This window comes from Lathyrus oleraceus, chromosome 1 (assembly GCF_024323335.1).
Source record: "Lathyrus oleraceus cultivar Zhongwan6 chromosome 1, CAAS_Psat_ZW6_1.0, whole genome shotgun sequence".
Taxonomy (NCBI): domain Eukaryota; kingdom Viridiplantae; phylum Streptophyta; class Magnoliopsida; order Fabales; family Fabaceae; genus Lathyrus; species Lathyrus oleraceus.
The window spans coordinates 20,630,771-20,653,812 of NC_066579.1; the positions used below are offsets into that span (position 1 = coordinate 20,630,771).

Here is a 23,042-nt window from a genome sequence, read left to right on the forward strand (position 1 = left end):
TGAACTTGAAATTGTGCACATTGATTCTAGACACTTTGAAGTTTGTCTTGTCTTTGGTTTGATGCATTTATCATGTGTAGATTCTGTTTTAGGCTTGTGTGAAGTTGATGCATGATTTTGTGCTTCCTTTGAGCTTATTTTGCCTTGCCTTGACTTGTGGAATTTATTTGACATGCTTTCAATTGTCCAAATGACTTGAATTTTGGTATGGTGGTCATATGATGAGTGCTGTTTAGCCATGAATTTTCTTGAGATTTATTGTATTATGTTTGAGTGGATTTGGATTGGTTCATTCTGTTTGGTCCTATGAGCTTTGAACTTGCATGCTTTGCAATATTTGTTTTGTGAAATGAAATTGGTGTATGATATGAATGTGAGACCACTTGGACATTGTTCTTAATTGATCGAACTTGATTTGTGCCAATTTTCATGTTCTGTTTTGAATGATTTCTCCCTCTTTGACCCTAGGCCTTGTCCTAGGGGTTTGCTTGTCATGTTTGAGCTTGGTTTGCAGGTTAAGAAGCATATGACTATGAAGGAATTGATTCACATGGCTTGAGTTGCTTATTTGGTTGATGTTGATTAACATTAAGTTTGTTTTGTAGGTGGCTTCTAAGTCATTTGTGTTGAGCATTGGCTTGTACTTTGCTTGATGCATTGCTTGTGTACAGTTAACTATTGACTTGTAACTGTCTGTTTGACTGTTTGAGTTGTGTACTGACTGAGTTAGATTGTTTTCAGGTACATTAGTTGCTATAGTTCATTTTGAACTTGCTTTTGCTGTTGCTTGGTTGCTTAACCAATTGAGGTATAACCCACTGACTTCATGTAGTATGGAAGACCTGGCCTGTTATTTGGCCAGGCACCTGTCTGAAGCCCTCCTTAAGAGGCAATGCTTGTGATTGTTTATCTTTGTCCCCAAGCAGGAAAAGACCTTTGATAAGGCAATTGGCAGAACACAAGAGATGTGCAATCCATCTCCTGCTATTCAGTTGAGTCATCCCTCTGCTCACACAACTGGTGTTGATGCATTGTGGATATTAACCCAAGATCCATGTTGAGTCAGTCATAAGTGTAGAAGGGTTCCCACTTTCTGGACCCACACTTCCTTTGTCTAAAGCTCTCCCTGGCCAGGGATAAGAGCTGTGAGGCACACCCCTCACTTCCTATTTCATCTGCTTCACCCTAACTCTCAATGTTAGGGTTAAGATCTAACATCACCCTGATACAGTTGGCTTGCTTTTGCAGCCTAACCCTTGTGTGAGCCCACATTGTCTGTATATAGTGTGTGCTAATTGTGTATGTTTGCTTTGTTTTGATTATGCTTGCATGCTTTGCTTTGCCTGTTTAGGATTAGCTTGCTGCTTGTGCAAGTAGATAGAAGACTCAACCTAGGACCATTGTGGAATACATGATAACTATTAGGCTCGAGTCAGTCTCCCTTCTAGTTGGTCATTTCCCAGTCTCTGGTTAAGAGAAAGTTTCTCCCCTGTTCAGGGGAACTACGTTGCCCTGATCCTCATACCAGATGAGGTACGTAGGCAGGAGGTTGTACGAGATCTCTCCGGGCACCCTTTTTCTTTTTGTGTGTGTTTGTTTGACAGTTGCTAGGCTCGAGTTCCCGACTCCTTAGTAACCTGTTGTTTGTTGATTCCTCTTGTTGTGTGTAGGAGATGGATGTAAGCCCAGTGATTGGCATTCCGTATCCTATTGTTGTGTGCTTGGAGTCCGATATAAGTCCATCAAGTGGCATTTGGTTTCCAGTGTGGGTTTGTTTGGTTCGGAGTCTGATGTAAGTCCATCGATTGGCATTCGGATTCCTTGTTTGTCTGTGTGCATGTGTTTTGTTTCGGCGTGCGTGAGCCGAACTACGGTAGCTCTGATTCTTATTCCATATGAGATACATAGGCATAGGATGCGATATCCTAGCGAGCCTGTTCCCCTCTTCCTCCACCTGTGTTGTTTCCAGTGTGTGTGTGTGTGATGTTTGTGAGCAACTTCTATTTTAGCAACCTTTTTCTTTCCTTCTGAGCGTGGATCCCGTCGAGTACGACGGATGCGTAGGGGTGCTAATACCTTCCCTTCGCATAACCGACTCCCGATCCCATACTCTTTGGTCGCGAGACCATGTCTTTTCCAGGTTTACTTCGAGCGTTTCCTTTCCCTCTTTTGGGATAAATAATGCACGGTGGCGGCTCTGTGTTGTTTTGTTTTAGCCCGCCGGTTGTTTTTCGCGGATTCGACACATATGTGGAGAAAGATGTTACTGTGGCTCAATTTGATCATATTGTGGCTAACATCACTTCATGCAACAATTTGAGCTTTTGCGATGAAGAACTCCTCGAGGAGGGAAAAAATCACAATTTGGCTTTGCATATTTCGATGAATTGCAAAGAAGATGCTTTGTCAAATATGCTAGTTGACATTGGGTCGTAACTCAATGTGCTTCCAAAGTCAACATTGTCAAAGTTATCTTACCAAGGAGCTCCCATGAGGTATAGTGGAGTAATTGTCAAAGCCTTTGATGGCTCTCGCAAGACTGTCATTGGGGAAGTGGACCTTCCAGTCAAGATAGGTCCGAGTGATTTTCATATTACTTTCCAGGTAATGGATATTCACCTGGCCTATAGCTGTTTATCGGGAAGGCCATGGATTCACGAAGCAGGAGTTGTTACTTCCACTCTGCATCAGAAGCTCAAATTTGTCAAGAATGGCAAGTTGGTGATTGTGGGGGTGAGAAAGCACTGTTGGTCAACCATCAGTCATCTTTCTCATATCTGGAAGTTGAGGATGAGGTTGGAACTCCTTTCCAAGCCTTATCTATTGCTGCTGAGAAGAGAGTTCGGGCACCTATGTCCTCGTTGAAATATGCGCAGAAGATCGTTGAAGAAGGTCCTGTTGATCAGTGGGGGTGCGTGGTAGAGGTCACCGACAACAAGGGAAAAACTAGTTTGGGGTTCCAAAAGGGCTCGTCAACCGTTAGATCTGAAGAGATGCAACTCAGTTTCTGTAGCAGAGGGTTCATTCATGGGAATGAACAACACTTAGCTGATGTGCTAGAGGACAATGAAGAGGAAGACTGCACCAACTTTGTGACGCATGGATAGACATGCAACAATTGGACTGCTATTGATATTCCTGTTATTTTGCATCGATCTAAGTAATTGCTTTTTATATTTTAAAATTCTTCTCCTATGCCTAAGGGAGAAGTGAACATTGTTTGGGAATTTTAAATTGATCATCAATAAAATTAATTCTATTCATCCACATCTTTGATGTTTATTTTTACTTTTTGCTTTATTATGAAAATGGTAATCACAAAAAACATAAATAAACAACATAATTGTCCATCTGCATAATATTTGGTCACAAATTCACTTCTCTAAAATCAAAATATCAAATCATTATGCAGGTTGGTTCCTAACCCCATTGAATACAATGATCCTTCTCCTTCTCCGAATTTTGAATTCCCTGTGTTTGAAGTCGAGGAGGAGAGTGATGTAGAAGTGAGTGATGAATTGTCTCATCTTGTTGAGCAAGATGAAAAGATTATTCAGCCGTTCGAAGAGCAGATTGAGCTTGTCAACTTGGGTTCCAAGGATGATGTGAAGGAAGTCAAGATTGGGTATTGTTTGTGTCCAAATGCTAAGAAGGGGTTGATTGATCTTCTTAGAGAATATTCAAATGTGTTTTCTTGGTCCTATCGAAACATGCCTGGTTTGGATTCTGATATTGTGGAGCATATATTGTCGTTGAAGCCAGAATGCCTGTCAGTCAAGCAAAAGTTGAGAAGAACGCATCTAGATATGGCTGTGAAGATCAAAGAGGAAGTTCAGAAGTTGATTGATGCCGGTTTCCTTGTAACCGCTGAGTATCCGCAATGGGTGGCCAATATTGTGCATGTGCCGAACAAAGATGGAAAAGTCCGCATGTGTGTTGATTATAGAGATTTGAATAAATCCAGTCTGAAAGATGATTTCCCTCTGCCACATATTGATATATTGGTAGATAATACTGCTAAATTCAAAGTCTTTTTCGTTTATGGATGAATTTTCCGGATATAATCAAATCAAGATGGCACCCGAGGATATGGAAAAGACCATATTCATTACACCCTGGGGAACATTCTGTTATAGAGTGATGCCTTTTGGTCTAAAGAATGCTGGTGCGACTTACCAGAGAGCAATGACTACTCTTTTTCATGATATGATGCATAAAGAGATTGAAGTATATGTCGATGACATGATTGCTAAATCGATTGATGAAGAGGAACATGTTGAGCATTTGTTGAAGCTATTCTAGCGTTTGAGGAAGTATAAACTCCGCTTGAATCCCAGTAAATGTACTTTTGGTGTTCGTTTTGGTAAGCTGTTGGGCTTTATCGTCAACGAGAAGGGTATTAAAGTTGATCCTGCCAAGGTCAAAGCAATACAAGATATGCCTGCGCCCAAAACTGAGAAGCAAGTCAGAGGTTTTCTCGGCCGCTTGAATTATATTTCCAGATTCATTTCCCACATGACTGCCACATGTGCGCGTATATTCAAGCTTCTCCGGAAAGATCAGTCTTGTGATTGGACCGAAGATTTCCAGAAGGCTTTCGACAGTATCAAAGAATATTTGCTTGAGCCTCCGATTTTGTCTCCACCTGTCGAAGGAAGACCGTTGATCATGTGTTTGAGTGTGCTAGAAGATAGCATGGGTTATGTTCTTGGCCAGCAAGATGAGACTGGAAAGAAAGAATTTGAATTTACTACCTTAGTAAGAAGTTCACCGACTGTGAGACTCGGTATTCAATGCTTGAGAAGACTTATTGCGCATTGGCTTGGGCTGCTAAACGTCTGCTCAAGTATATGTTGAATCATACCACTTGATTGATATCCAAAATGGATCCAATCAAGTATATATTTGAGAAGCCTACTTTAACTGGGAGAATTGCCCATTGGTAGATGTTGTTATTAGAGTATGATATCGAATACCAATCTCAGAAAGCGATCAAAGGTAGTATCTTGGCTGACCATTTGGCTCACCAACCAATTGAAGATTATCAGTCAGTGCAGCATGATTTTCCTGATGAAGAGATTTTGTACTTGAAAAAGAAAGATTGTGATGAACCATTGCTTGAAGAAGGGCCAGAACCTGGTTCCCGTTGGGGCATGGTATTTGATGGAGTTGTTAATCAATATGGAAATGGAATTGGGGCAGTGATTATTACTCCTCAATGCACGCATCTACCATTTACAGCTAGATTGACTTTCAAGTGCACAAACAACATGGCAGAATATGAAGCTTGCATTATGGGGCTTGAAGAGGCCATGAATCTCAGAATCAAGTATTTGGATGTCTTCGGTGATTTGACTTTGGTTGTGAATCAGATCAAAGGAGAATGGGAGACAAATCAACCCGGTTTGATACCATATAGAGATTATGCGAGGAGGATTTCAACTTTCTTTACAAAGGTTGAATTTCATCATATCCCTCAAGATGAAAACCGGATGGCAGATGCTCTTGCAACATTGGCATCAATGATTGTAGTGAAATATTAGAATGAAGTTCCCAATTTATCTGTGATGCATCTTGATAGGCCAACTCATGTGTTTGCTATTGAAGAGATCAAAGACGAGAAGTCATGGTATTACGACATCAAATGTTTCCTCCAAAGTCAGACTTACCCTCTTGAGGCATCTTTGAAAGATAAGAAGACTTTGAGAAGATTACCCGGCAATTTCTACTTGAATGGTGAAATATTGTACAAGAGAAACTTCGATATGGTTTTGCTCAGATGCGTGGATAGACACGAAGCAGACTTGTTGATGACTGAAGTGCATGAAGGTTCCTTTGGTACTTATTCCAATGGACATGCAATGGCAAATAAGATGTTGCGAGCAGGTTACTGTTTACTGACAATGGAATCTGATTGTTGCAAATTTGTGAAGAAGTGCCACAAGTGTCAAATTTATGCTGATAAGATTCATGTTCCTCCAACATTTTTGAATGTTATCTCTTCCCCATGGCCTTTCTCCATGTGGGGAATTGATATGATTGGGATGATTGAACCCAAAGCTTCGAATGGACATCGTTTCATTTTGGTGGCAATTGACTACTTCATGAAATGGGCTGAAGCGGCATCGTACGCAAATGTAACCAAGCAAGTTGTTGTAAGGTTTATCAAGAATCAGATCATATGCCGTTATGGTGTGCCAAGTAAGATCATTACTGATAATGGATCAAACTTAAATAACAATATGGTGGAAGCTCTTTGCAAAGACTTCAAAATTACACATCATAATTCTTCTCCCTATAGGCCCAAGATGAATGGGGCTGTTGAAGCTGTGAATAAGAACATCAAGAAGATTATTCAGAAGATGGTTGTCACTTATAAGGATTAGCATGAGATGCTTCCATTTGCTTTGCATGGGTATCGTACATTTGTCCGCACTTCAACAGGGGCAACCCCTTTCTCTCTCGTTTATGGTATAGAAGCAGTGCTCCCCGTAGAGGTTAAGATTCCTTCATTGCGTATGCTCATGGAAGCCAAGTTGACTGAAGCAGAATGGTGTCTGACCAGGTTTGACCAGTTAAATTTGATTAAAGAGAAGAGATTGTCTGTCATGTGTCATGGTCAGTTGTATCAGTAGAGGATGAAGAAAGCTTTTGATAAGAAGGTCAAACCTCGAGTGTTCAGAGAAGGTGACCTTGTGCTCAAGAAGATTTTGTCGTTCAAGCCAGATTCCAGAGGAAAATGGACTCCCAATTATGAAGGCCTATATGTTGTCAAGAGAGCCTTTTCAGGCGGTGCATTGATTCTTACAACTATGGATGGTGAAGAGTTCACTCGTCCTGTGAATGCAGATGCAGTCAAGAAATACTTCGCCTAAAAAAGAAAATAACAGCTCGCTAAGTTGAAAACCCGAAAGGGCGGCTTAGGAAAAAGTGAGCGTCTCGGTGGATTGAAAAACCCGAAAGAGCGATCCATGCAAAAATTATAGACATAAAAGCAGAAAAGAATTTCCCGATAAGTTGAGTACCCCACCTTGGGGCAACTTATATAAAAATTAGGGATCTTGGCAAGTAATTGCATCCTGCTGATCTTCAGTGATTTTTGAAGACTTGTTTGAGCACAAGGGTTGACATCAGTTCATTTCCAACAGCAGTCAAGAGCACAATGGATGTCAAGAGTTGGTAGAAGGTTTAAGGATCATTTGTATTCAATTTAACCCTTTTCCATGTAAATTACCATTTTCAACTTTGTAAAAATCTATGGAGTCTTTTCATTTACAGACTACCATCCTATTAAATAAAGTTGAACTTTTATCCAATTGTTTCTACTCTTATTTACTTCATCCAATAGTTTTTAATTTAATTATGATCATTTTGAAATTAAAATATTTTAAATAAAAATCAAGCATTTTAAATATATAAGCAAGAAATTTTTCAAAGCAAGTAAAAAGAATATCAACAGCATTTCAGTAAGAAGCAAGTTCTTAAATGCGAAGCATCTGAGGTTCCCCAAGCAGTTAACTCTTTGGGTATCCTTAGATGTTTGTGTTGATTCAGACCCTTGGCAGAATGTTTGATCCCTAGTGGAGTTTCTTTCTTTATCCCCAGCTGAGTTGGTTGCGGTGTGTCCTTGTCCCCATTAGAGTTTCGGCCTTCCTAACGGAGTTCGTTTTTCCTCAGCGGATAGATCATCATCAGAAGATGTTTGATCTTTCCCCAGTAGAACGCTTTGATGTCCCCATCGATCATTCTATCTTTGCTCCGAGTCAGAGTGTTCTCCTGGTTTCTGAGCAGCTTTTCGTTGAGCCTTTGAGATGTTGATCTCTCTATTCTCCAGCAGTTTGTCTCCATGATTTTTGTGGATTGACCGAGGATTGTACCGGTGGTTCAATTTCTTTGCGACACTTTTGTATCCTTTGTGATCAGTTTGTCAGCATAATCACCATATATATATATATATATATATATATATATATATATATGTGTATATACATTCATATAAATTCATGATTTGCATATCCTGCATCTTCATATTTAATTTGAGATTCTCATTCTCTGTTATGACGGTACTTCATCCCCATACCAAATCTGATGTCTGTCCTCTTTCAAGTGTAGAGTGTCATCCCCTAAGTAGAAAAAACTTTAATCTTTCTCTGTTTCCCCACTGAGTTTATTTCCTCGTGGATGATTGTTATTTCAGTTTCCTCTCCAGCAAATTTTTTTGGATGGAATTACTCCCCTTGAGTTATGTCCTCATTGGGTTGAGTCTTGATTGACCGTTTTCTTTCTAGCTCTTACCTAGATAGATATTTTGGTCCCCTAAGAGTATATTACCCAGTAACTGGTAATATTATTCTTAGTTTGCAGTTTGTTACTTCTTTCCCAATACCCGGCAAAAAGTACCCCTTTTTTCTCCTCAGCAGATGTCCCTAGTGGATCTTTTCTTCGAAAAGTTTATCCTTAATATGTTCATCCTAACCGGTGATAGATATCTTTTTTTCCCCTGCAGGAGTCTATCCTTGATATGTTCATCTTAACCGGTGACGGATATTCTCTTCTTTGGTATTCTACCCAGTAAAAAGGTAGTTGTAATTCCTATTTTGGTTCCTCTGAGAGTAAATCCTTGATATGTTCACTTTAACTAGTGACGGGTTTTCTTCTTCTTGTGGTCTTCTACCCAGTAACCGGTAGTTGTAAATCCTATTGTTCCCCTTTAGCGGAGTCTATCCTTGATATGTTCAATTTAACCAGTGACGGATTTTCTCTTCCGTGGTATTCTATCCAGTAACCGATAAATGTAATCCCTACTTTTATTCCCCTTTTCAGAGTCTATCCTTGATATGTTCACTTTAACCGGTGACAGATTTTCTCTTTGATTGGTCTTCTACCTAGTAACCGGTAGTTGTAAATCCTACTTTGTCCCCTCGTAGAGTTGATCCTTGATATGTTCATCCTAACCGATGACGGATTCTCTCTTCGAATTTTCTATCCAATTTTCGATAGATGTAATTCCCTTCTTGTTCAATTGGTATCTCCTTGATATGTTCATCCTAACCGATAACGGGTATCCTCCTTGACATCCCCAGGCAAGTCTATCTTTGATATGTTCATCTTAATCGATGATGGATTTTCTTCCCTGTCAAGTTAATCCTTGATATGTTCATCCTAACCGATGACGGATGTTCTCCCTGTCAGATCTTTACTATCTCCTTACCCAGTAACAGGTAGTAGATAATAGTTTTCTGCTCCTCCTATGTTGAAATTTTATTTTCTCCCCAGTTGAGTTGAGTGTGTTTTCCTTAGTGAAATCGTGTTTCTCCCCGGCATGAGTCGAATATTTCAGTGTTATCCTGACTTATTCGTATCCCTTGCAGATGTTATTTGTTTCCCCGGTCGAGTCTTTCCATTTTGTATGTAATTTCTCTAGTCCCCCAGCAGTTTTAAGTCATAGTCTGGCCTACGCATAAGTCCCTTTTATCCCCTCAGAGTCTCTGTCTCCCAGGGAGTTTTCCTTATGGAATGCATTACACTCCTGCGGATTTTCGGTCTCTCTGATTTCTTTTCCTTTATGGCAACATTTCCCCACAAAGCATTAACTTTTGAATTCACATCATATGCATCATGAGGTCTCTTAGGGACCAAACTTCGTTTCTCTATATGAAGATTTTAACCTTCGCCTCCTCAGTTAGAATGTCCTTAAATAGGGGGAGCTGTAACACCCCAATTTTGACCCTAAGATCCCTCATGAAATTCCATCATAAGCATTAGCATTGGGATCATACCTTGGCATCCTCCTTACCCCTCATTCATTGGGTTTGTTTTAGGAGAGATCACCAAACACTTTGTGATTATATCATACTTGTATTTTATCATTTTACTAACCAAAATACAAAAAATATGTCTTTGTATCTATCTAACTCTTTTGTAGGAAGGGCATGATTTCATTGATTCATCAAGTGCACATCTAGGGTTTGAGACCCTCATGAACAAAGAGCACAACCAATAATTGACTCAAAAATGGTTACAATCATCATATATGAGTCCCAATGTTCTCTACATGTTATATTGATCAAGTTTTCTTCAAGAGTTTGAGGGTGATTTGCCTTGGAAACCCTAGTTTGACTGGGTATCTTGAGTAACTTCTCCAACAAGCTATCTCACCAATTGATCAAATTTATAAAGGGACACTTCAAATTTCATCATATTATGCATATATGATCTACCATGAGCCAAGAAAGTCAAGAGAATTGGAGGTTAGCAAGTTGGTTGATGGTGGTTGGCCAGATGAATTCATCTGATCAAAACTGGGTCTCCCTAGACCCTATCTCCTATAATTTTCACCATATGAAAATTATTCCAAGAGAAAACTTACTTTGAATGACATTATAAACAACTTTCATGTTGAGACCTAGATCTAGTTTTGCTTGGAAAATCAATTTCTATGTTGAAACATTATAGGTCATTTTGTCTAAACCCTAATTTGAAAGTCAACTTCCCAAGGCCATAACTTGCTAAATTTTTATGAGATGAAATATTTCTAGGTTGCACAATCAAATTAAATGTGTCTACTGAAACTTTGATGTTTGGAGTGGGAGCTAATTCAACTTCTTTGAACATGTGATATGAGGCTACATTATAAGTCACTTTTGGCCTATACCATTGATCAAGTGATTTTCCAAACTTCAAAAATGCATAAATATATAATATCAAGTCCAAATGACATGAAAATGGTGACCATTTTGAAGTTCTTTGATAGAGGTACAACTTTGATGAAGACACGTTTCTCATTTGAAGCTCCTATAAAAAGTTAAGCAAGGTGGAATATTGAGACATATGGCTTGACACTAAGAAAAATTTTGATATGTCAAATTTTTAAAAACTTACACATTAATTATCTCCAAGTTCCAAGCTCCAAATAGAAAAGTGTTAAACATCAAACTTGTTCCTCTTGATCTCACCTTTCCAAAGAGCTCAAATTCATGCATTTTGGATGAGAAATGCATAGGCTGCGGATGGCTTAAACAGGCTGGTATCGTTTGGCATGGATCAAACTTCAAATGACAATGCACATGTACCTTGCAATCCAATCCATCTCCAAAGCATCTGAACTTCATTTTGGACTTTCAAACAATCGTTCCATGGGCCTATGTGCGCCCATGCACCAGGCTTTCATCATTTGCCAATTTTTGAAAGTGAAAATGAGTGTGCAAATATCATCCAATTTCTCTATAAATTGAAGCCCTTATGCTCAGAATTAACACACACATTGCGCCAGCTTTGAATCTCCATTGAAAACCCTTCACATTAAGAGGATAACCCTGATAAATTGATTTGAATTTGAGCTTGAATCTCCACTGTTTTGGAATTCAATTCTCCAGGAGTCCATTGATTCTAAGCCTTTCCATTCCTCTTCTGCAAGCAATTGAAGTGAAGCAAAGCACGATTCAGATCAAGATCTAGCAAGCTCAGACCTCCATTGAAGGTAATTTGCAGAAAATTTGATCTCTTCGATTCTCCATGATTCTTGCTCAATTCCATTGATTCTTGTGTTGGCTGAAGTCCTACCAATGTAGGCAAGGTGTTTGAGTTACTTTTAGGCCAAATCGAAGCAACCCAGATCATGAACCTCATTTTTGAATTCCACATATCTCTTAATATAGTTGGAATTGGAAGAAATGGAGGTGATATTCGTGCTCAGTGATGTTTTCTCTTTAAAATCATGTCCTGTTTGAAATTTTGGTGATGGTTCATGTTGACCAGTCCGACGAAGCTCGTCGGAGAAGACAACCGGAGCTTTGGCTCTGGTGATGATGTGTCTTTGGTCTGGACCGTGTGATCTAATTCTCATGATCTAATCTCAGCCATTCCTTTTAATTACTTATGTTATAGCGCGCTTGACTAAGGTGTTGGTGGAACGTGTGTTATGGATCATCAGATCTGCCACCTCAATTAATGAGGGAGATCCGATGGTCCACGTATTTTATCATTTTTTGAATTTCCATTTTCTTCAATAATTCATAATAAATTTAATATTTATCCAAAAAATATGGGACTTTCACCAAAAAATTCACATATTTTTCTCTTTCATATTCTGAATTAAAATTATTTTTTGGATCATTATTAATATTTTTCATGAATTAATTTATTTTTCATTTGTTTTTAAATAATTGCCATTTTAATATTTATTTGATTAATATTTTTTGGATCATAATTAATATTCTTCAATAATTGCCATTTTAATTATGTTGACCATTTGTATTGACTTATTTGAGTTTCTCATTTGTTGTTGGGCCTTGGTCAAGGTTGATTTGACTTTGTCAAGTTAATATTATTGGATTTAGGGGATTGATGGAATGTACATTCCATCTCCCAAAATGAATGGATAATATTAATTTGGTAAAAGTCCTCCTTTGACCAATTTGTGATCTCATTCACCCCTTTCCCTCTTCATCTAATTCCCCTTCTTCATCCATTCATTTTCAATTGGCCAATGACATCTCAAAGTCCTAATGCTAGTTGATTGAAAGATTAACATCAGTATGGATGAGATTAGGCCACACCTTTTGCATATTTTTGTGTGTGGTATGTTTAATGAGCATAGTTCTTAATACTATGTCTCCAACATGCATTAACACCAAAAGTTTATTGCCCGATCTCAAATAGTTGTGACTTCTACATAAGTCCAATTACGATTGCTTAACATAGCGCTAAATTTGTGACACAAAAGGCATAAGCATTCTAGTTAGTGAAATTGTAAGTCTCCCCTCTTCCATGGTATTATGTGGAAACTTGGCCTTCTTTCCTTCCTTTGGAAGATGTTTTGGTTCAAGGATCCATGCTTGTGGCAAGTGGGTTGAGTGTTCTCCAAAGAATGTCTTGAATCAAAAAGAAAAACAAAACTAACTATTAACTTACTAACCATTAACTTTTATTTTCAATCTTTTACTTTTAATGCAATTTACTTTTATTGTTCTATTATAATTTGTCATTGTACATATCATTATAATTGTTTATGTTTATGCAATTTTCACTTTTTCCACTTGGACCATATTATGTGATATACTTTGTTGCTTTGTTTGTTGATTGGTCTTTGACCATTAATGCACATAATAATAACAAAAACCCTAAAAGACTTTGAGTGGACTGTTGGTTTAATCTTGCCCCAATTGGACTTAGAACTTAGGCAAAATTCCTTTTCTAATGGACTTGGCCAATGCCAATTTGTTGAAGAACCAATAACTTACAAGTTTGAACTCATCTGATATATCATTCTAGATCTCTCCAGATTCATCTGCAACATTGATCATTGATAAGTTGTTATGTTAAACCTGTGACTTGTGGAGTTCATCTGCTACATAGGCTCTTTTGAAGAAGATCATTGAATAGGATAAGCTTGGATGAGGCCATCTTTATTTGATGCCTTTGCTCTTCAAGACTGATATAATTGCGCATTTGTGTGTTTCTTAATTCAAAAAGTCCAAGGGAATTCTGGATTTCTATTGACATACTTGCCTTTTGAATTGCTCCCATTTGGTCAGATCTTTTCAACTTTAAACTTTTAAATTTTTGTACATAGGGTAGTCTATTCATCTTCTCCCCATTTCTTCAATTTCAAAATCTCTCCCTCCATTTTTAAAATCTTCTTTGTCTGAACTATTTTTGTTCTGAACTTTGACCACTTTTGCAAAAGGTAGAAACTTTGGCCTTATGCCATTGCATTTTCAAACTTATTTTCTTAAATCAAACTTGTAAATAAACTTAATTATACTTGAATTAAACTTTTAAAAATTCAAAAAGAACTAACTCATTCAAATCATTTCAGGCCTTTGTGCCTTTCAAACATAATTTTTGTTAAAACCAACACACTTATTTTGAAATTTTTAGCACGAACTACGATGTTTTGATCCCTCATTTTTATGTTGGTACGTAGGCCCAAGACCGAAGGTCTTGTCAAACACAAAAATATAATTAATCAATTCTTTTTTCATCTCCCCATTCTATTTGTTTGTAAACATCACTTTATACAAAATACATATGCACACAAAAAGGACTCACTAGGAGTACCTAGGACACTTTGGGTGCTAACACCTTCCCTCTGTGTAACCAACCCCCTTACCTGTGATCTCTGACTTTTATTAGTTTTTATTTGAAAACTTCTTACTAATTGGGTTTTGTTCTTACTTTTTCTCTTTTCCCTTGGAAACAATAAAAGCGTGGTGGCGACTCTTGTTAATTGATCTCTAGCTTGTCAATAGCTTGATGATCATGGATTTCCCGCTACAATTAGCATCAATAAAACCATCAATGTTAGGGAACAAAGCCAACCCATAGATGAGCAACACAAAGATGGCTTCAAAATCATCCACACTACCGGCTTGAGCAAAGGCAATAGCTTCCTTGATGAGGAACTCAGAAGTCAACCCAAACAATCCTCCTTTCTTCACCCAATGAGTCTCAATCTCGGACTTCTTCAGATGAAGAGCTTCAGCTCTGATATGAGATTTGGGAATCTCTTCCAATCCACTAAAAGGCACTTTGTTAGAAACATGGGCATCTTGCTTCATCTTGATGAGCGCGTCTTCCAACTCCTCTACATCTTGGTTAGAGAGAGTTAATGGCTCAACCACAACCATAGACATAGGTCTTTCACAAGGATAAGGAATCTTCAACTCCAAAGCTTCTTCTTCACCCAAAGAGTGTAAGCTTCCAAAGCTATACAATTGCACGGACCAAGCTCGGATCTTCCTTTCCTATACTATTTATGCCAAGCATGCACAGTCTTCTGCTTCAAATGTTGGGGATCTTTACCCTCTTGTTAGAAAAGACCTTCTAATAACATGTTATTAGGTTTTTCTCTCAAGGGGAACCCAAGTTGACGACGATCCAAAGCAGGGTTGTAGCTAATTCCTCCTTGTGTACCAATAAGAGGCACATTAGAGAATTCACCACAACTATCAATAATCTCCAAACTGCTTAAGGACGGATCATACCAAACTATATCATCATTAGTGAGAGACATAAGTCTCTGAGACCACCTTAGACATTGTTTATTCTCCATAAAAGCAGGTGCCTGAGGCAAGTGTGAAATAAACCACTTGTACAGAAGAGGAGTACAACAAAAAATAGTTCCACCACCCTTAGAATTCCTTATATGCAAAGAGAAATACATATTACCCAACAAAGTAGGCACATGATTCCCAATCAACAAAATTCTAATGGTGTTAACATCAACAAAATCATCAATGTTAGGGAACCAAGCTAATCCATAGATGAGCAACACAAATATAGCTTCAAAAGCATCCATACTACCAGCTTGAGCAAAAGTGGTAGCTTCCTTGATGAGGAAAACAGATGGCAATCCAAATAACCCTCCTTTCTTCACCCAATGAGCCTCTATCTCAGACTTCTTCAAGTGGAGAGCTTCAACAATGATACTAGATCGGGGAATCTCCTCCAATCCGCGAAAAGGTACTCTACTAGAAACGGGTATCCCCAAAAGATGAGAATACTCCTCCAAGGTAGGCACAAGCTAGAAATTTGGGAAAGTGAAACAATGGTAAAGAGGATCATAAAACTGCACCAATACACTCAAGAGTCCTTCAACTACATCAGTAGACAAGATGGACAGAAGCTTCCCATGACGTTGTTTGAAGTCCAAGGGATCTAATACAAAAGATGCTAGCGTCCTTAACTCTTTCAAGTCGGGACATCTGAAACTGTACTTCTTAGTGCTCCTTCGTCTGTAATCCATGGTCTGAAAATATTTACAAATAAGGCCTCAGATCCTTGACAATTTTTCGTATGATGAATGTTATGATGCGCATGAATGCATTAATGCAACAATCATAAATAATGGATCACACATAAGGCAAACAAACAAAAGTCAAGGGATGAATCAAGTCATTGTCAAGATCAATCATCCATTTTGGTGGATTACGATTTTCACCTTATCAACACCCAAGTTCCATTGATATTGACAAGACTTGATTGGATCAACCAAGAATTAAGGGTTTGTTGCAAGTCATGAGCATGGAGTCTGGGTAAGAACCATCCCAAAGGAGTGTACTAAGGATAAAAATATGTAGTTCATGTTCTAAGAAGTTCCCAGAGTCTTAATTCCATCTATCAGATATTACAGGTTAGGATGACTGACTCATCAACCCATAATATTCTCAAGAGAAACTCGTCTGAGTGTAGTATCGCGTAACAGCTGTTATCAAGTCTACACTTGAACAGTCTCCGCACTACGTCCTAAATAGGCCAAGATGGGTTAAATGTTCTACGATCCTCGGCTTCTCGGACCCCAAATCAGAGAAAGTGATGCCTAACCATAAGTAACTTGTGTGACATCAATAGCTCCAAAAGGGTCTCCACTTAGTAGATGGGTCTCAAGCCAAATTATTAAGGACTATTTCACACAAGCCGAACATGACTATACCATCTTCCTATCTTAATTGTACTCAAGTTAGGGTTAGAACTTATCTCACCACTCAAAGATCACCAAGCACAACAAGCAGATTATATCATACAAACAAATATACATAAATCAAATATAAAATTATATACACATAAAAAAGTAGGCTAAACCCACTGGAGACTACTCCCCAATAGAGTCGCCACTTAATTTATGTAACGGTAAATTCATGACCATCAAGCTATGGATAAGCTATACGTCAATTAAACCAGAGTCGCCACCGCGCTTTTATTGTTTACAAGGGAAAGGGGAAAAGTACGAAGAAAACCCAAAAATAAGAAGTTTTCAAATCAAAACTAATAAAATGCCAGAGATTACGGGTAAGGGGGTTGGTTACACAGAGGGAAGGTGTTAGCACCCAAAGTGTCCTAGGTACTCCTAGGGAGCCCTTTCTTGTGCGCATATGTGTGTTTGTACAAACAATGTTTGCAATAAATAGAGTGGAGGGATGAGAAAAGAATTCATTAATTATATTTTTGTGTTTGACAAGACCTTCGGACTTGTGCCTACGTACCAACATAAAAATGAGGGATCAAAATCTCGTAGTTCGTGGTAACAATTTTAAAGTGAGTGTATTGCTTTTAACAAAATTTAAGTTCAAAAAAGGCACGAGAGGCCTAAAAAGGTTTGAATGAGTGTTAGTTCTTTTTGGCTTTTTTTTTAAATTTTAGGTCAATATGATTAGATTCATTTACAAATTTGATTAAGAAAAGGAGTTTGAAAAGGCAATGGCATAAGGCCAAAGTTTCTAATTTGCAACATGATCTAAGTTTAGAAATCACGAGAAAAGAAGATTTTAAAAGGAGGGAGAGATTTGAAATTAAAGAAATGAGGAGGAGATGAAGAGACTAATCCTAAGCACAAATTTAAAATCTAAGAGTTGAAAAGATCTGACCAATGGGCTGCAATCCAATAGACAAGAATGTCATATAGAAACCCAAATTTCCCTTGGACTTTAGAATCAAGCAATATCAATACACAAATAGCAAGTTGAAGAGCCAGGCATCAAATAAAGATATCTGCATCCAAGCTTAGCAACTCCATGATCTCCTTCATAATCTTCCATGTATCAGATGACTTCATGATAGGCATTAGACACAGGTTCAAAATAACAACTTTAATATGATCATGTTGCATATGAACTCAAATGGGTCTTCAATATTTGCATCAGATAAAAGTTTACTTCATAAACACTTGGTTTCATGAAAGTTGGCATTGGCCAAGTCCTTTTGCATATGGAGTGTTGCCTAATTCTAAGTCCAAATTCTCAGATCAAATCCAACAGTCCACACAAAATGTCTTTTAGGGTTTTTTGTTCTTATTATGTATATTAAGGTCAGAAGACCACAAACACAAATAAGTATATACAAACACAACATATTCACAAAAATATGACTCAAGTGAGCAAAGTAAAAATGACATTAAAGTAAACAAATTGAATGGTATGAATAATGGCAAATGAAATATGACTTGAAATTAAAGTGCATAAAAGTAAATGGCTTGAAATTAAATGTTAGCTATTAATTGATTAGAAGTTAGTATTGCTTTTGCTTTGGTTTTCTTTAAGTCATTCTTTGGAGAACACTCAACCCACTATTCACAAGCATGGAACCTTGGACCAAGACATCTTCCAAAAGAAGGAAAAAAGGCCAAGTTTCTACTTAATACCATGAAAGAGAGGAGACTTACAATCTCACGTACTAGAATGTTATGCCTTTTTGTGTCACAAATTTAGCGCTATGTTAAGCAATCGTAATTGGACTTATGTAGAAGTCACAACTATTTGAGGTCGGGCAATAGAAATCTTAGTGTTAATGCATGTTAGAGACATAATATGATGAACTATGCTCCTAAAACATACCACACACAAAAAGAATATGTAAAAGAGTGGACCTAATCTCATCCATACTCATGTTGATTTTGCAATCAACTAGCCTTAGGATATAGAGATATCATAGGTCCATGACATGAATGAATAGATAAGGGGATCAAGATGAAGAGGAAGGGGGATAAGAATAAACACAAATTGGTCAAAGGAGGACTTTTACCAAATTAAAATCATTCATACATTTTGGGAGATGAAATGTACATTTCATCAATCCCCTAAATTCAATGATTTTAACTCAAGAAAGTCAAATCAACCTTGACCAAGGCCCAACAACACAAGTCAAACTCAATAAGTCAATATTAGAAGTTCAATACAATTTATTTGGCACTTAAATAATTAAAATCAATTAAAATATGCATTAAATTAAATTATGGTTTGTCAAAATCCTAAAATCTCATCAAAACACCAAATAAATGGCCATGAGATTTATTATAGGTCAAACAAGGTCAAAGGACCTTGGGGAAAAAATTTCATAGTTTTTGAAAAATTAAAACTATTTTTAAACAATTAAAAATATTCACAAAATCAATTAAATCATGAAAATTATTAATAATGATCCAAAAAATGATTTTAATTCAGAAAATGAAAGAGGAATTTATTTAAATTTTTTTGGTGAAACTCTCATATTTTTTGGATCAATATTAAAATTAATATGAATTAATGAAAATAAGGCAATTAAAATGAAAATCAGAAAATGAGAGAAAACGTGGACCACTTGATCTCCCTCATTAATTGAGGTGGAAGATCAAGTGGCTGCTAGCGCGTATTCCACAATAGTCATGAGTCAACGCGCAACACAATTGGTAATCAGTTTCACCGTGCAAGATTAGAATATTTGAATGGATCATGTCGCTCTGATGAATGCCAACTCACCACCGGAGTCAAAGCTCCGGTCTCCTTCTCCGGTGAGCTTCACCGGACTGGTTCATCCACAACCATCACCAAAATTAAATATTAGGACATGAATTTAAAGTAAAAATGCTCGGGAGTTCGAATCTGGCCTCAATTTGTTCTAACTCCAAGTATATTGGAAGATATAAGGAGTTGAAATTTGAGGTGAACGATCTGAGTTGCTTCGATTTGACCTCAAAGCAACTCAATCTTGTTGCCTACATTGGTAAGACTTCAGACAAACAAAGATCCAAGAGAATTATAGAGAATTGAGTGAGAATCGAAGAGATGAAAAATTTCTAGAAAATACCTTCAATTCAGGTATGTGCTCGATTGATCTTGCTCTTGATCTTGTTCATGACACTTGATGGAGTGGAATTGGATGGATAAAAAGCTCATGATTCTTGGAGATTTGAATCTCAAAACAGTGAGATTCAAACTCAATTTCCAATGGAAATTATCAAGGTTACCCTTTGAAATGAGAGGGTTTGAATGCTTAGATTCAAAGCTGACGCGTAGGGGTCCTTGTTTCTGAGCATAGAGAGCTCTATTTATAGCCAAATGGATTGATATTTGCACAGTTGAAATGAAATCCAAAAATAGCAATGTATATTGCATGGGTGCATAGGCGTGTTACAGGCCCATGTTATCACGTCTTCTGATCCATAATTGAGTACAAGCAATGTTGAGATCATGTTGGAATGTTATGCACTAGCGTATGGAAGTTCCAAGTTCAATTTGTGCCAAATGATCACTCATGTTCAGCCCATTCAAATCTTGTCCAAAATGGACTAAATTGAACTTTTTGGAAAGGTTGGATCAAGGGGAACAACTTTCATGTTGAACACTTTTTCATTTGAAGCTTAGATCATGATGAATTTTAAGGTGGAAGTTGGGAAAATCAAATATGTCAAAAAAAATTCTAAGTGTCAAGCCATATGTTCACTTATTCCACCTTGGATAACTTTTTATGTGAGCTTCAAATGAGAAACATTCCTTCATAAACATTGTATCTATCTCAAAGTCCTTCAAAATGGTCACAAATTTGACCTCATTTCGATTTAATATGAAGGAGTTATGCATTTTTGAATTTGAGGAAAATCACTTGTTCAATGGCATTGGTCCAAAACGACCTATAATATATCCTCATATCACATGCACATAAAAGTTGAATTTGCTCTTACTCCAAACATAAAAGTTGAATTAGACATATTGAATTTGATTGTGAAACTTGTAAATATTTCATCTCATAAAAAATGAGCAAGATATGGTCTTGGAAAGTTGACCTTTAAATTAGGGTTTAAACAAAATGACATATAATCTTTCACCATAAAAAATGACTTTCCAAGAAAAACTAGGTCTAGACCCCAACATGAAAGTTGTTTGGAATGTCATTTAGATTAACATTTCTCTTGGAATCATTTTCATATGATAAAAATTGTAGGAGATAGGGTCTAGGGAACCCCATTTTGATCAGATGAATTCCTCTGGTCAACCACCATGAACCAACTTGTTAGCTTGACATTATCTTGACTTTTGGGACTCATGGGGGATCATATATGCATAAGATGATGAAATTTGAAGTATCCCTTGAAATATTTGATCAATTGATGAAGAATCTTGTTGAAGAAGTTACACAGGGTACCTAGATGAATTAGGGTTTCCAAGGCAAACCAACTCCAAAATCTGATGATTTCTTGATCAAAATAACATATGAAGATTATAAGGATTCATATATGATGCCTAGAGTCATAGTAGATCAATTCTTGATTGAGCTCCTTGAAATGAGGGTCTTAAACCCTAGATATGAGCTTGATAGATCAAAGGTGAGCATGTGCACTACCTACAAAAGAGTTAGACAATACAAAGACATATTTTTGGTATTTTGGTTAGTAAATGATAAAAATACAAAGTTTGACATAATCAAATGGTGTTTGGTGATCTCTCCCAATGCAAACCCAATGAATGAGAGGTAAGGAGGATGCCAAGATGTGATCCCAATGCTAATGCATATGATGAGATAGCATGGGGGACCTTAGTGTCAAATTTGGGGTCTTACAAGGACTAATTGGGATAACATATGCTGGTTGCTGATACGGGTTAGGTGTTATTGCTGCCACTAGATAGTATGGCATTTGATAGGCTCTAGCTTCCCCTTTAGCGATTGTGGTAGCGCTGGTCTCCCATTCCTTCTTCTTTGGGAATCCGGAATGAGACTTCTTTGCTCCACTAGCCACAACTATGGTATCTTGTATCTTTCTGATCTTCAAGTCGTTCTCGATTCGCTCACCAACAATGACCAAGTCTGAGAATCCCGAGGTAGTACTTCCAATCATTCTATCAAGATACGACCCTTGAATGGTGTTCATGAACATGTCTATCAATTCTCTTTCAAGCAGAGGGGGTTGAACCCTGACAGCTAGATCTTTCCAATGTTGGGCGTATTCTTTAAACGATTCATTCGACTTCTAAATAAGGTTTTGGAGCTGAGTCCGATTGGGAGCCATGTCTAAAATATACTAATAGTTATTTAAGAAGGCTTCAACAAACTCTCTCCAGGTTTGTATATGCGTGCACTCGAGCTGCATATACCATTCCGAAGAAGCTCCACTAAGGCGGTCTTAGAAAAAGTGCATTAAGAGTTTCTCATCATCAGAATGAGCAACAATCTTTCTACAGAAAGCTCGAATGTGGGTCTTTGGACAAGTGACCCCTTGATACTTTTCAAAGCTCGGAACTTTGAACTTAGGAGGAATTTTCACGCCTGGCACTAAGCACATGTCGGTAGCATCTAATCCAAAGGTATTGGGACCTTCCATCGCCTTGAATCTCTCCTCCATCATACGAAATCTCCTTTCAAGGTCAGCAAGAGAAGGACCAAAAACGCCATAAACTGAATCAACCCTTGTGGTGAAGAAAGCATACTGATAATCGTCAATCTCAGGATGAACTCTCCCATTGACAGGGATGTTGAATGGCTCAACACCATTCTGATATACTTGACCTCTTTCGGGAGGTGGTTGAGCTACAACCGGTGTATCAACTCCTCCTAGTGGATTTACAGGTATTGTCACAACAACAAGGTTGGCGGTGGCGGCTCTCAAATTAGCCTGGCGCATTTCCTCTTGTCCCCTAGCCAAAGCTTGTAGGGCTTCAGCAAGCTGACCCATCTGAGCCTTCATAGTGGTCATATCTTCCCTCATAACAACTTGGTTCTGCTCCAACTGATCCATGAGCGATCTTTGGTTTCTTCGAGTGTTGTGGGAATGTCGGGAAGTACGCTTGACTGTGGATGATTCTGGACAAAAGGGCTAAATGGTAAGTTTTATGACTTTTTCTGATGATGCAAAATGATGCATGAATATTATATTTGAATATTTCTTATGATGCATGAATGCATGAATGAGTAGGCGAACAATACACAAGCATGGTTCTCACAAGTCAAACACACAAGCTGGCATAATATCACAGGTTCGAGATACGGATGGAGGATAACACTGACTGATTTCCACAATAAGGATCTCACTGGTCATGGTCTAGGGTTATAGATAGGAACCCCAGAGTTATTGATTCATTTGACTGTTTGGCGCTTACGGCAAAACCGTGTTTGTCGTTAACTCCCTCAAATGAATCTCTTCTAGGTGGTATCTTTATACTAACCCACGCGAGAAAAGCTTCTTGGGGACCTGTAATACGCGACCATCGACATAGGGTTCTAGACAATGGTCTCAAAGTCACGAAATTCCTGGACTATTTGCCGCTTACGAAAAAGCTTGTCGGTCAACAACTCCA

At 37.8% G+C, this 23,042-nt stretch overlaps 1 protein-coding gene across 1 annotated transcript; it reads right to left on the reverse strand.

Moving 5' to 3' along the window:
• Positions 1–21,871: 21,871 nt before the first annotated feature.
• LOC127087840 (uncharacterized) lies at positions 21,872–22,483 on the reverse strand. The gene has a single exon (XM_051028758.1). The coding sequence runs from the start codon at positions 22,481–22,483 to the stop codon at positions 21,872–21,874; it is 612 nt and encodes a 203-aa protein (XP_050884715.1).
• Positions 22,484–23,042: the final 559 nt, after the last annotated feature.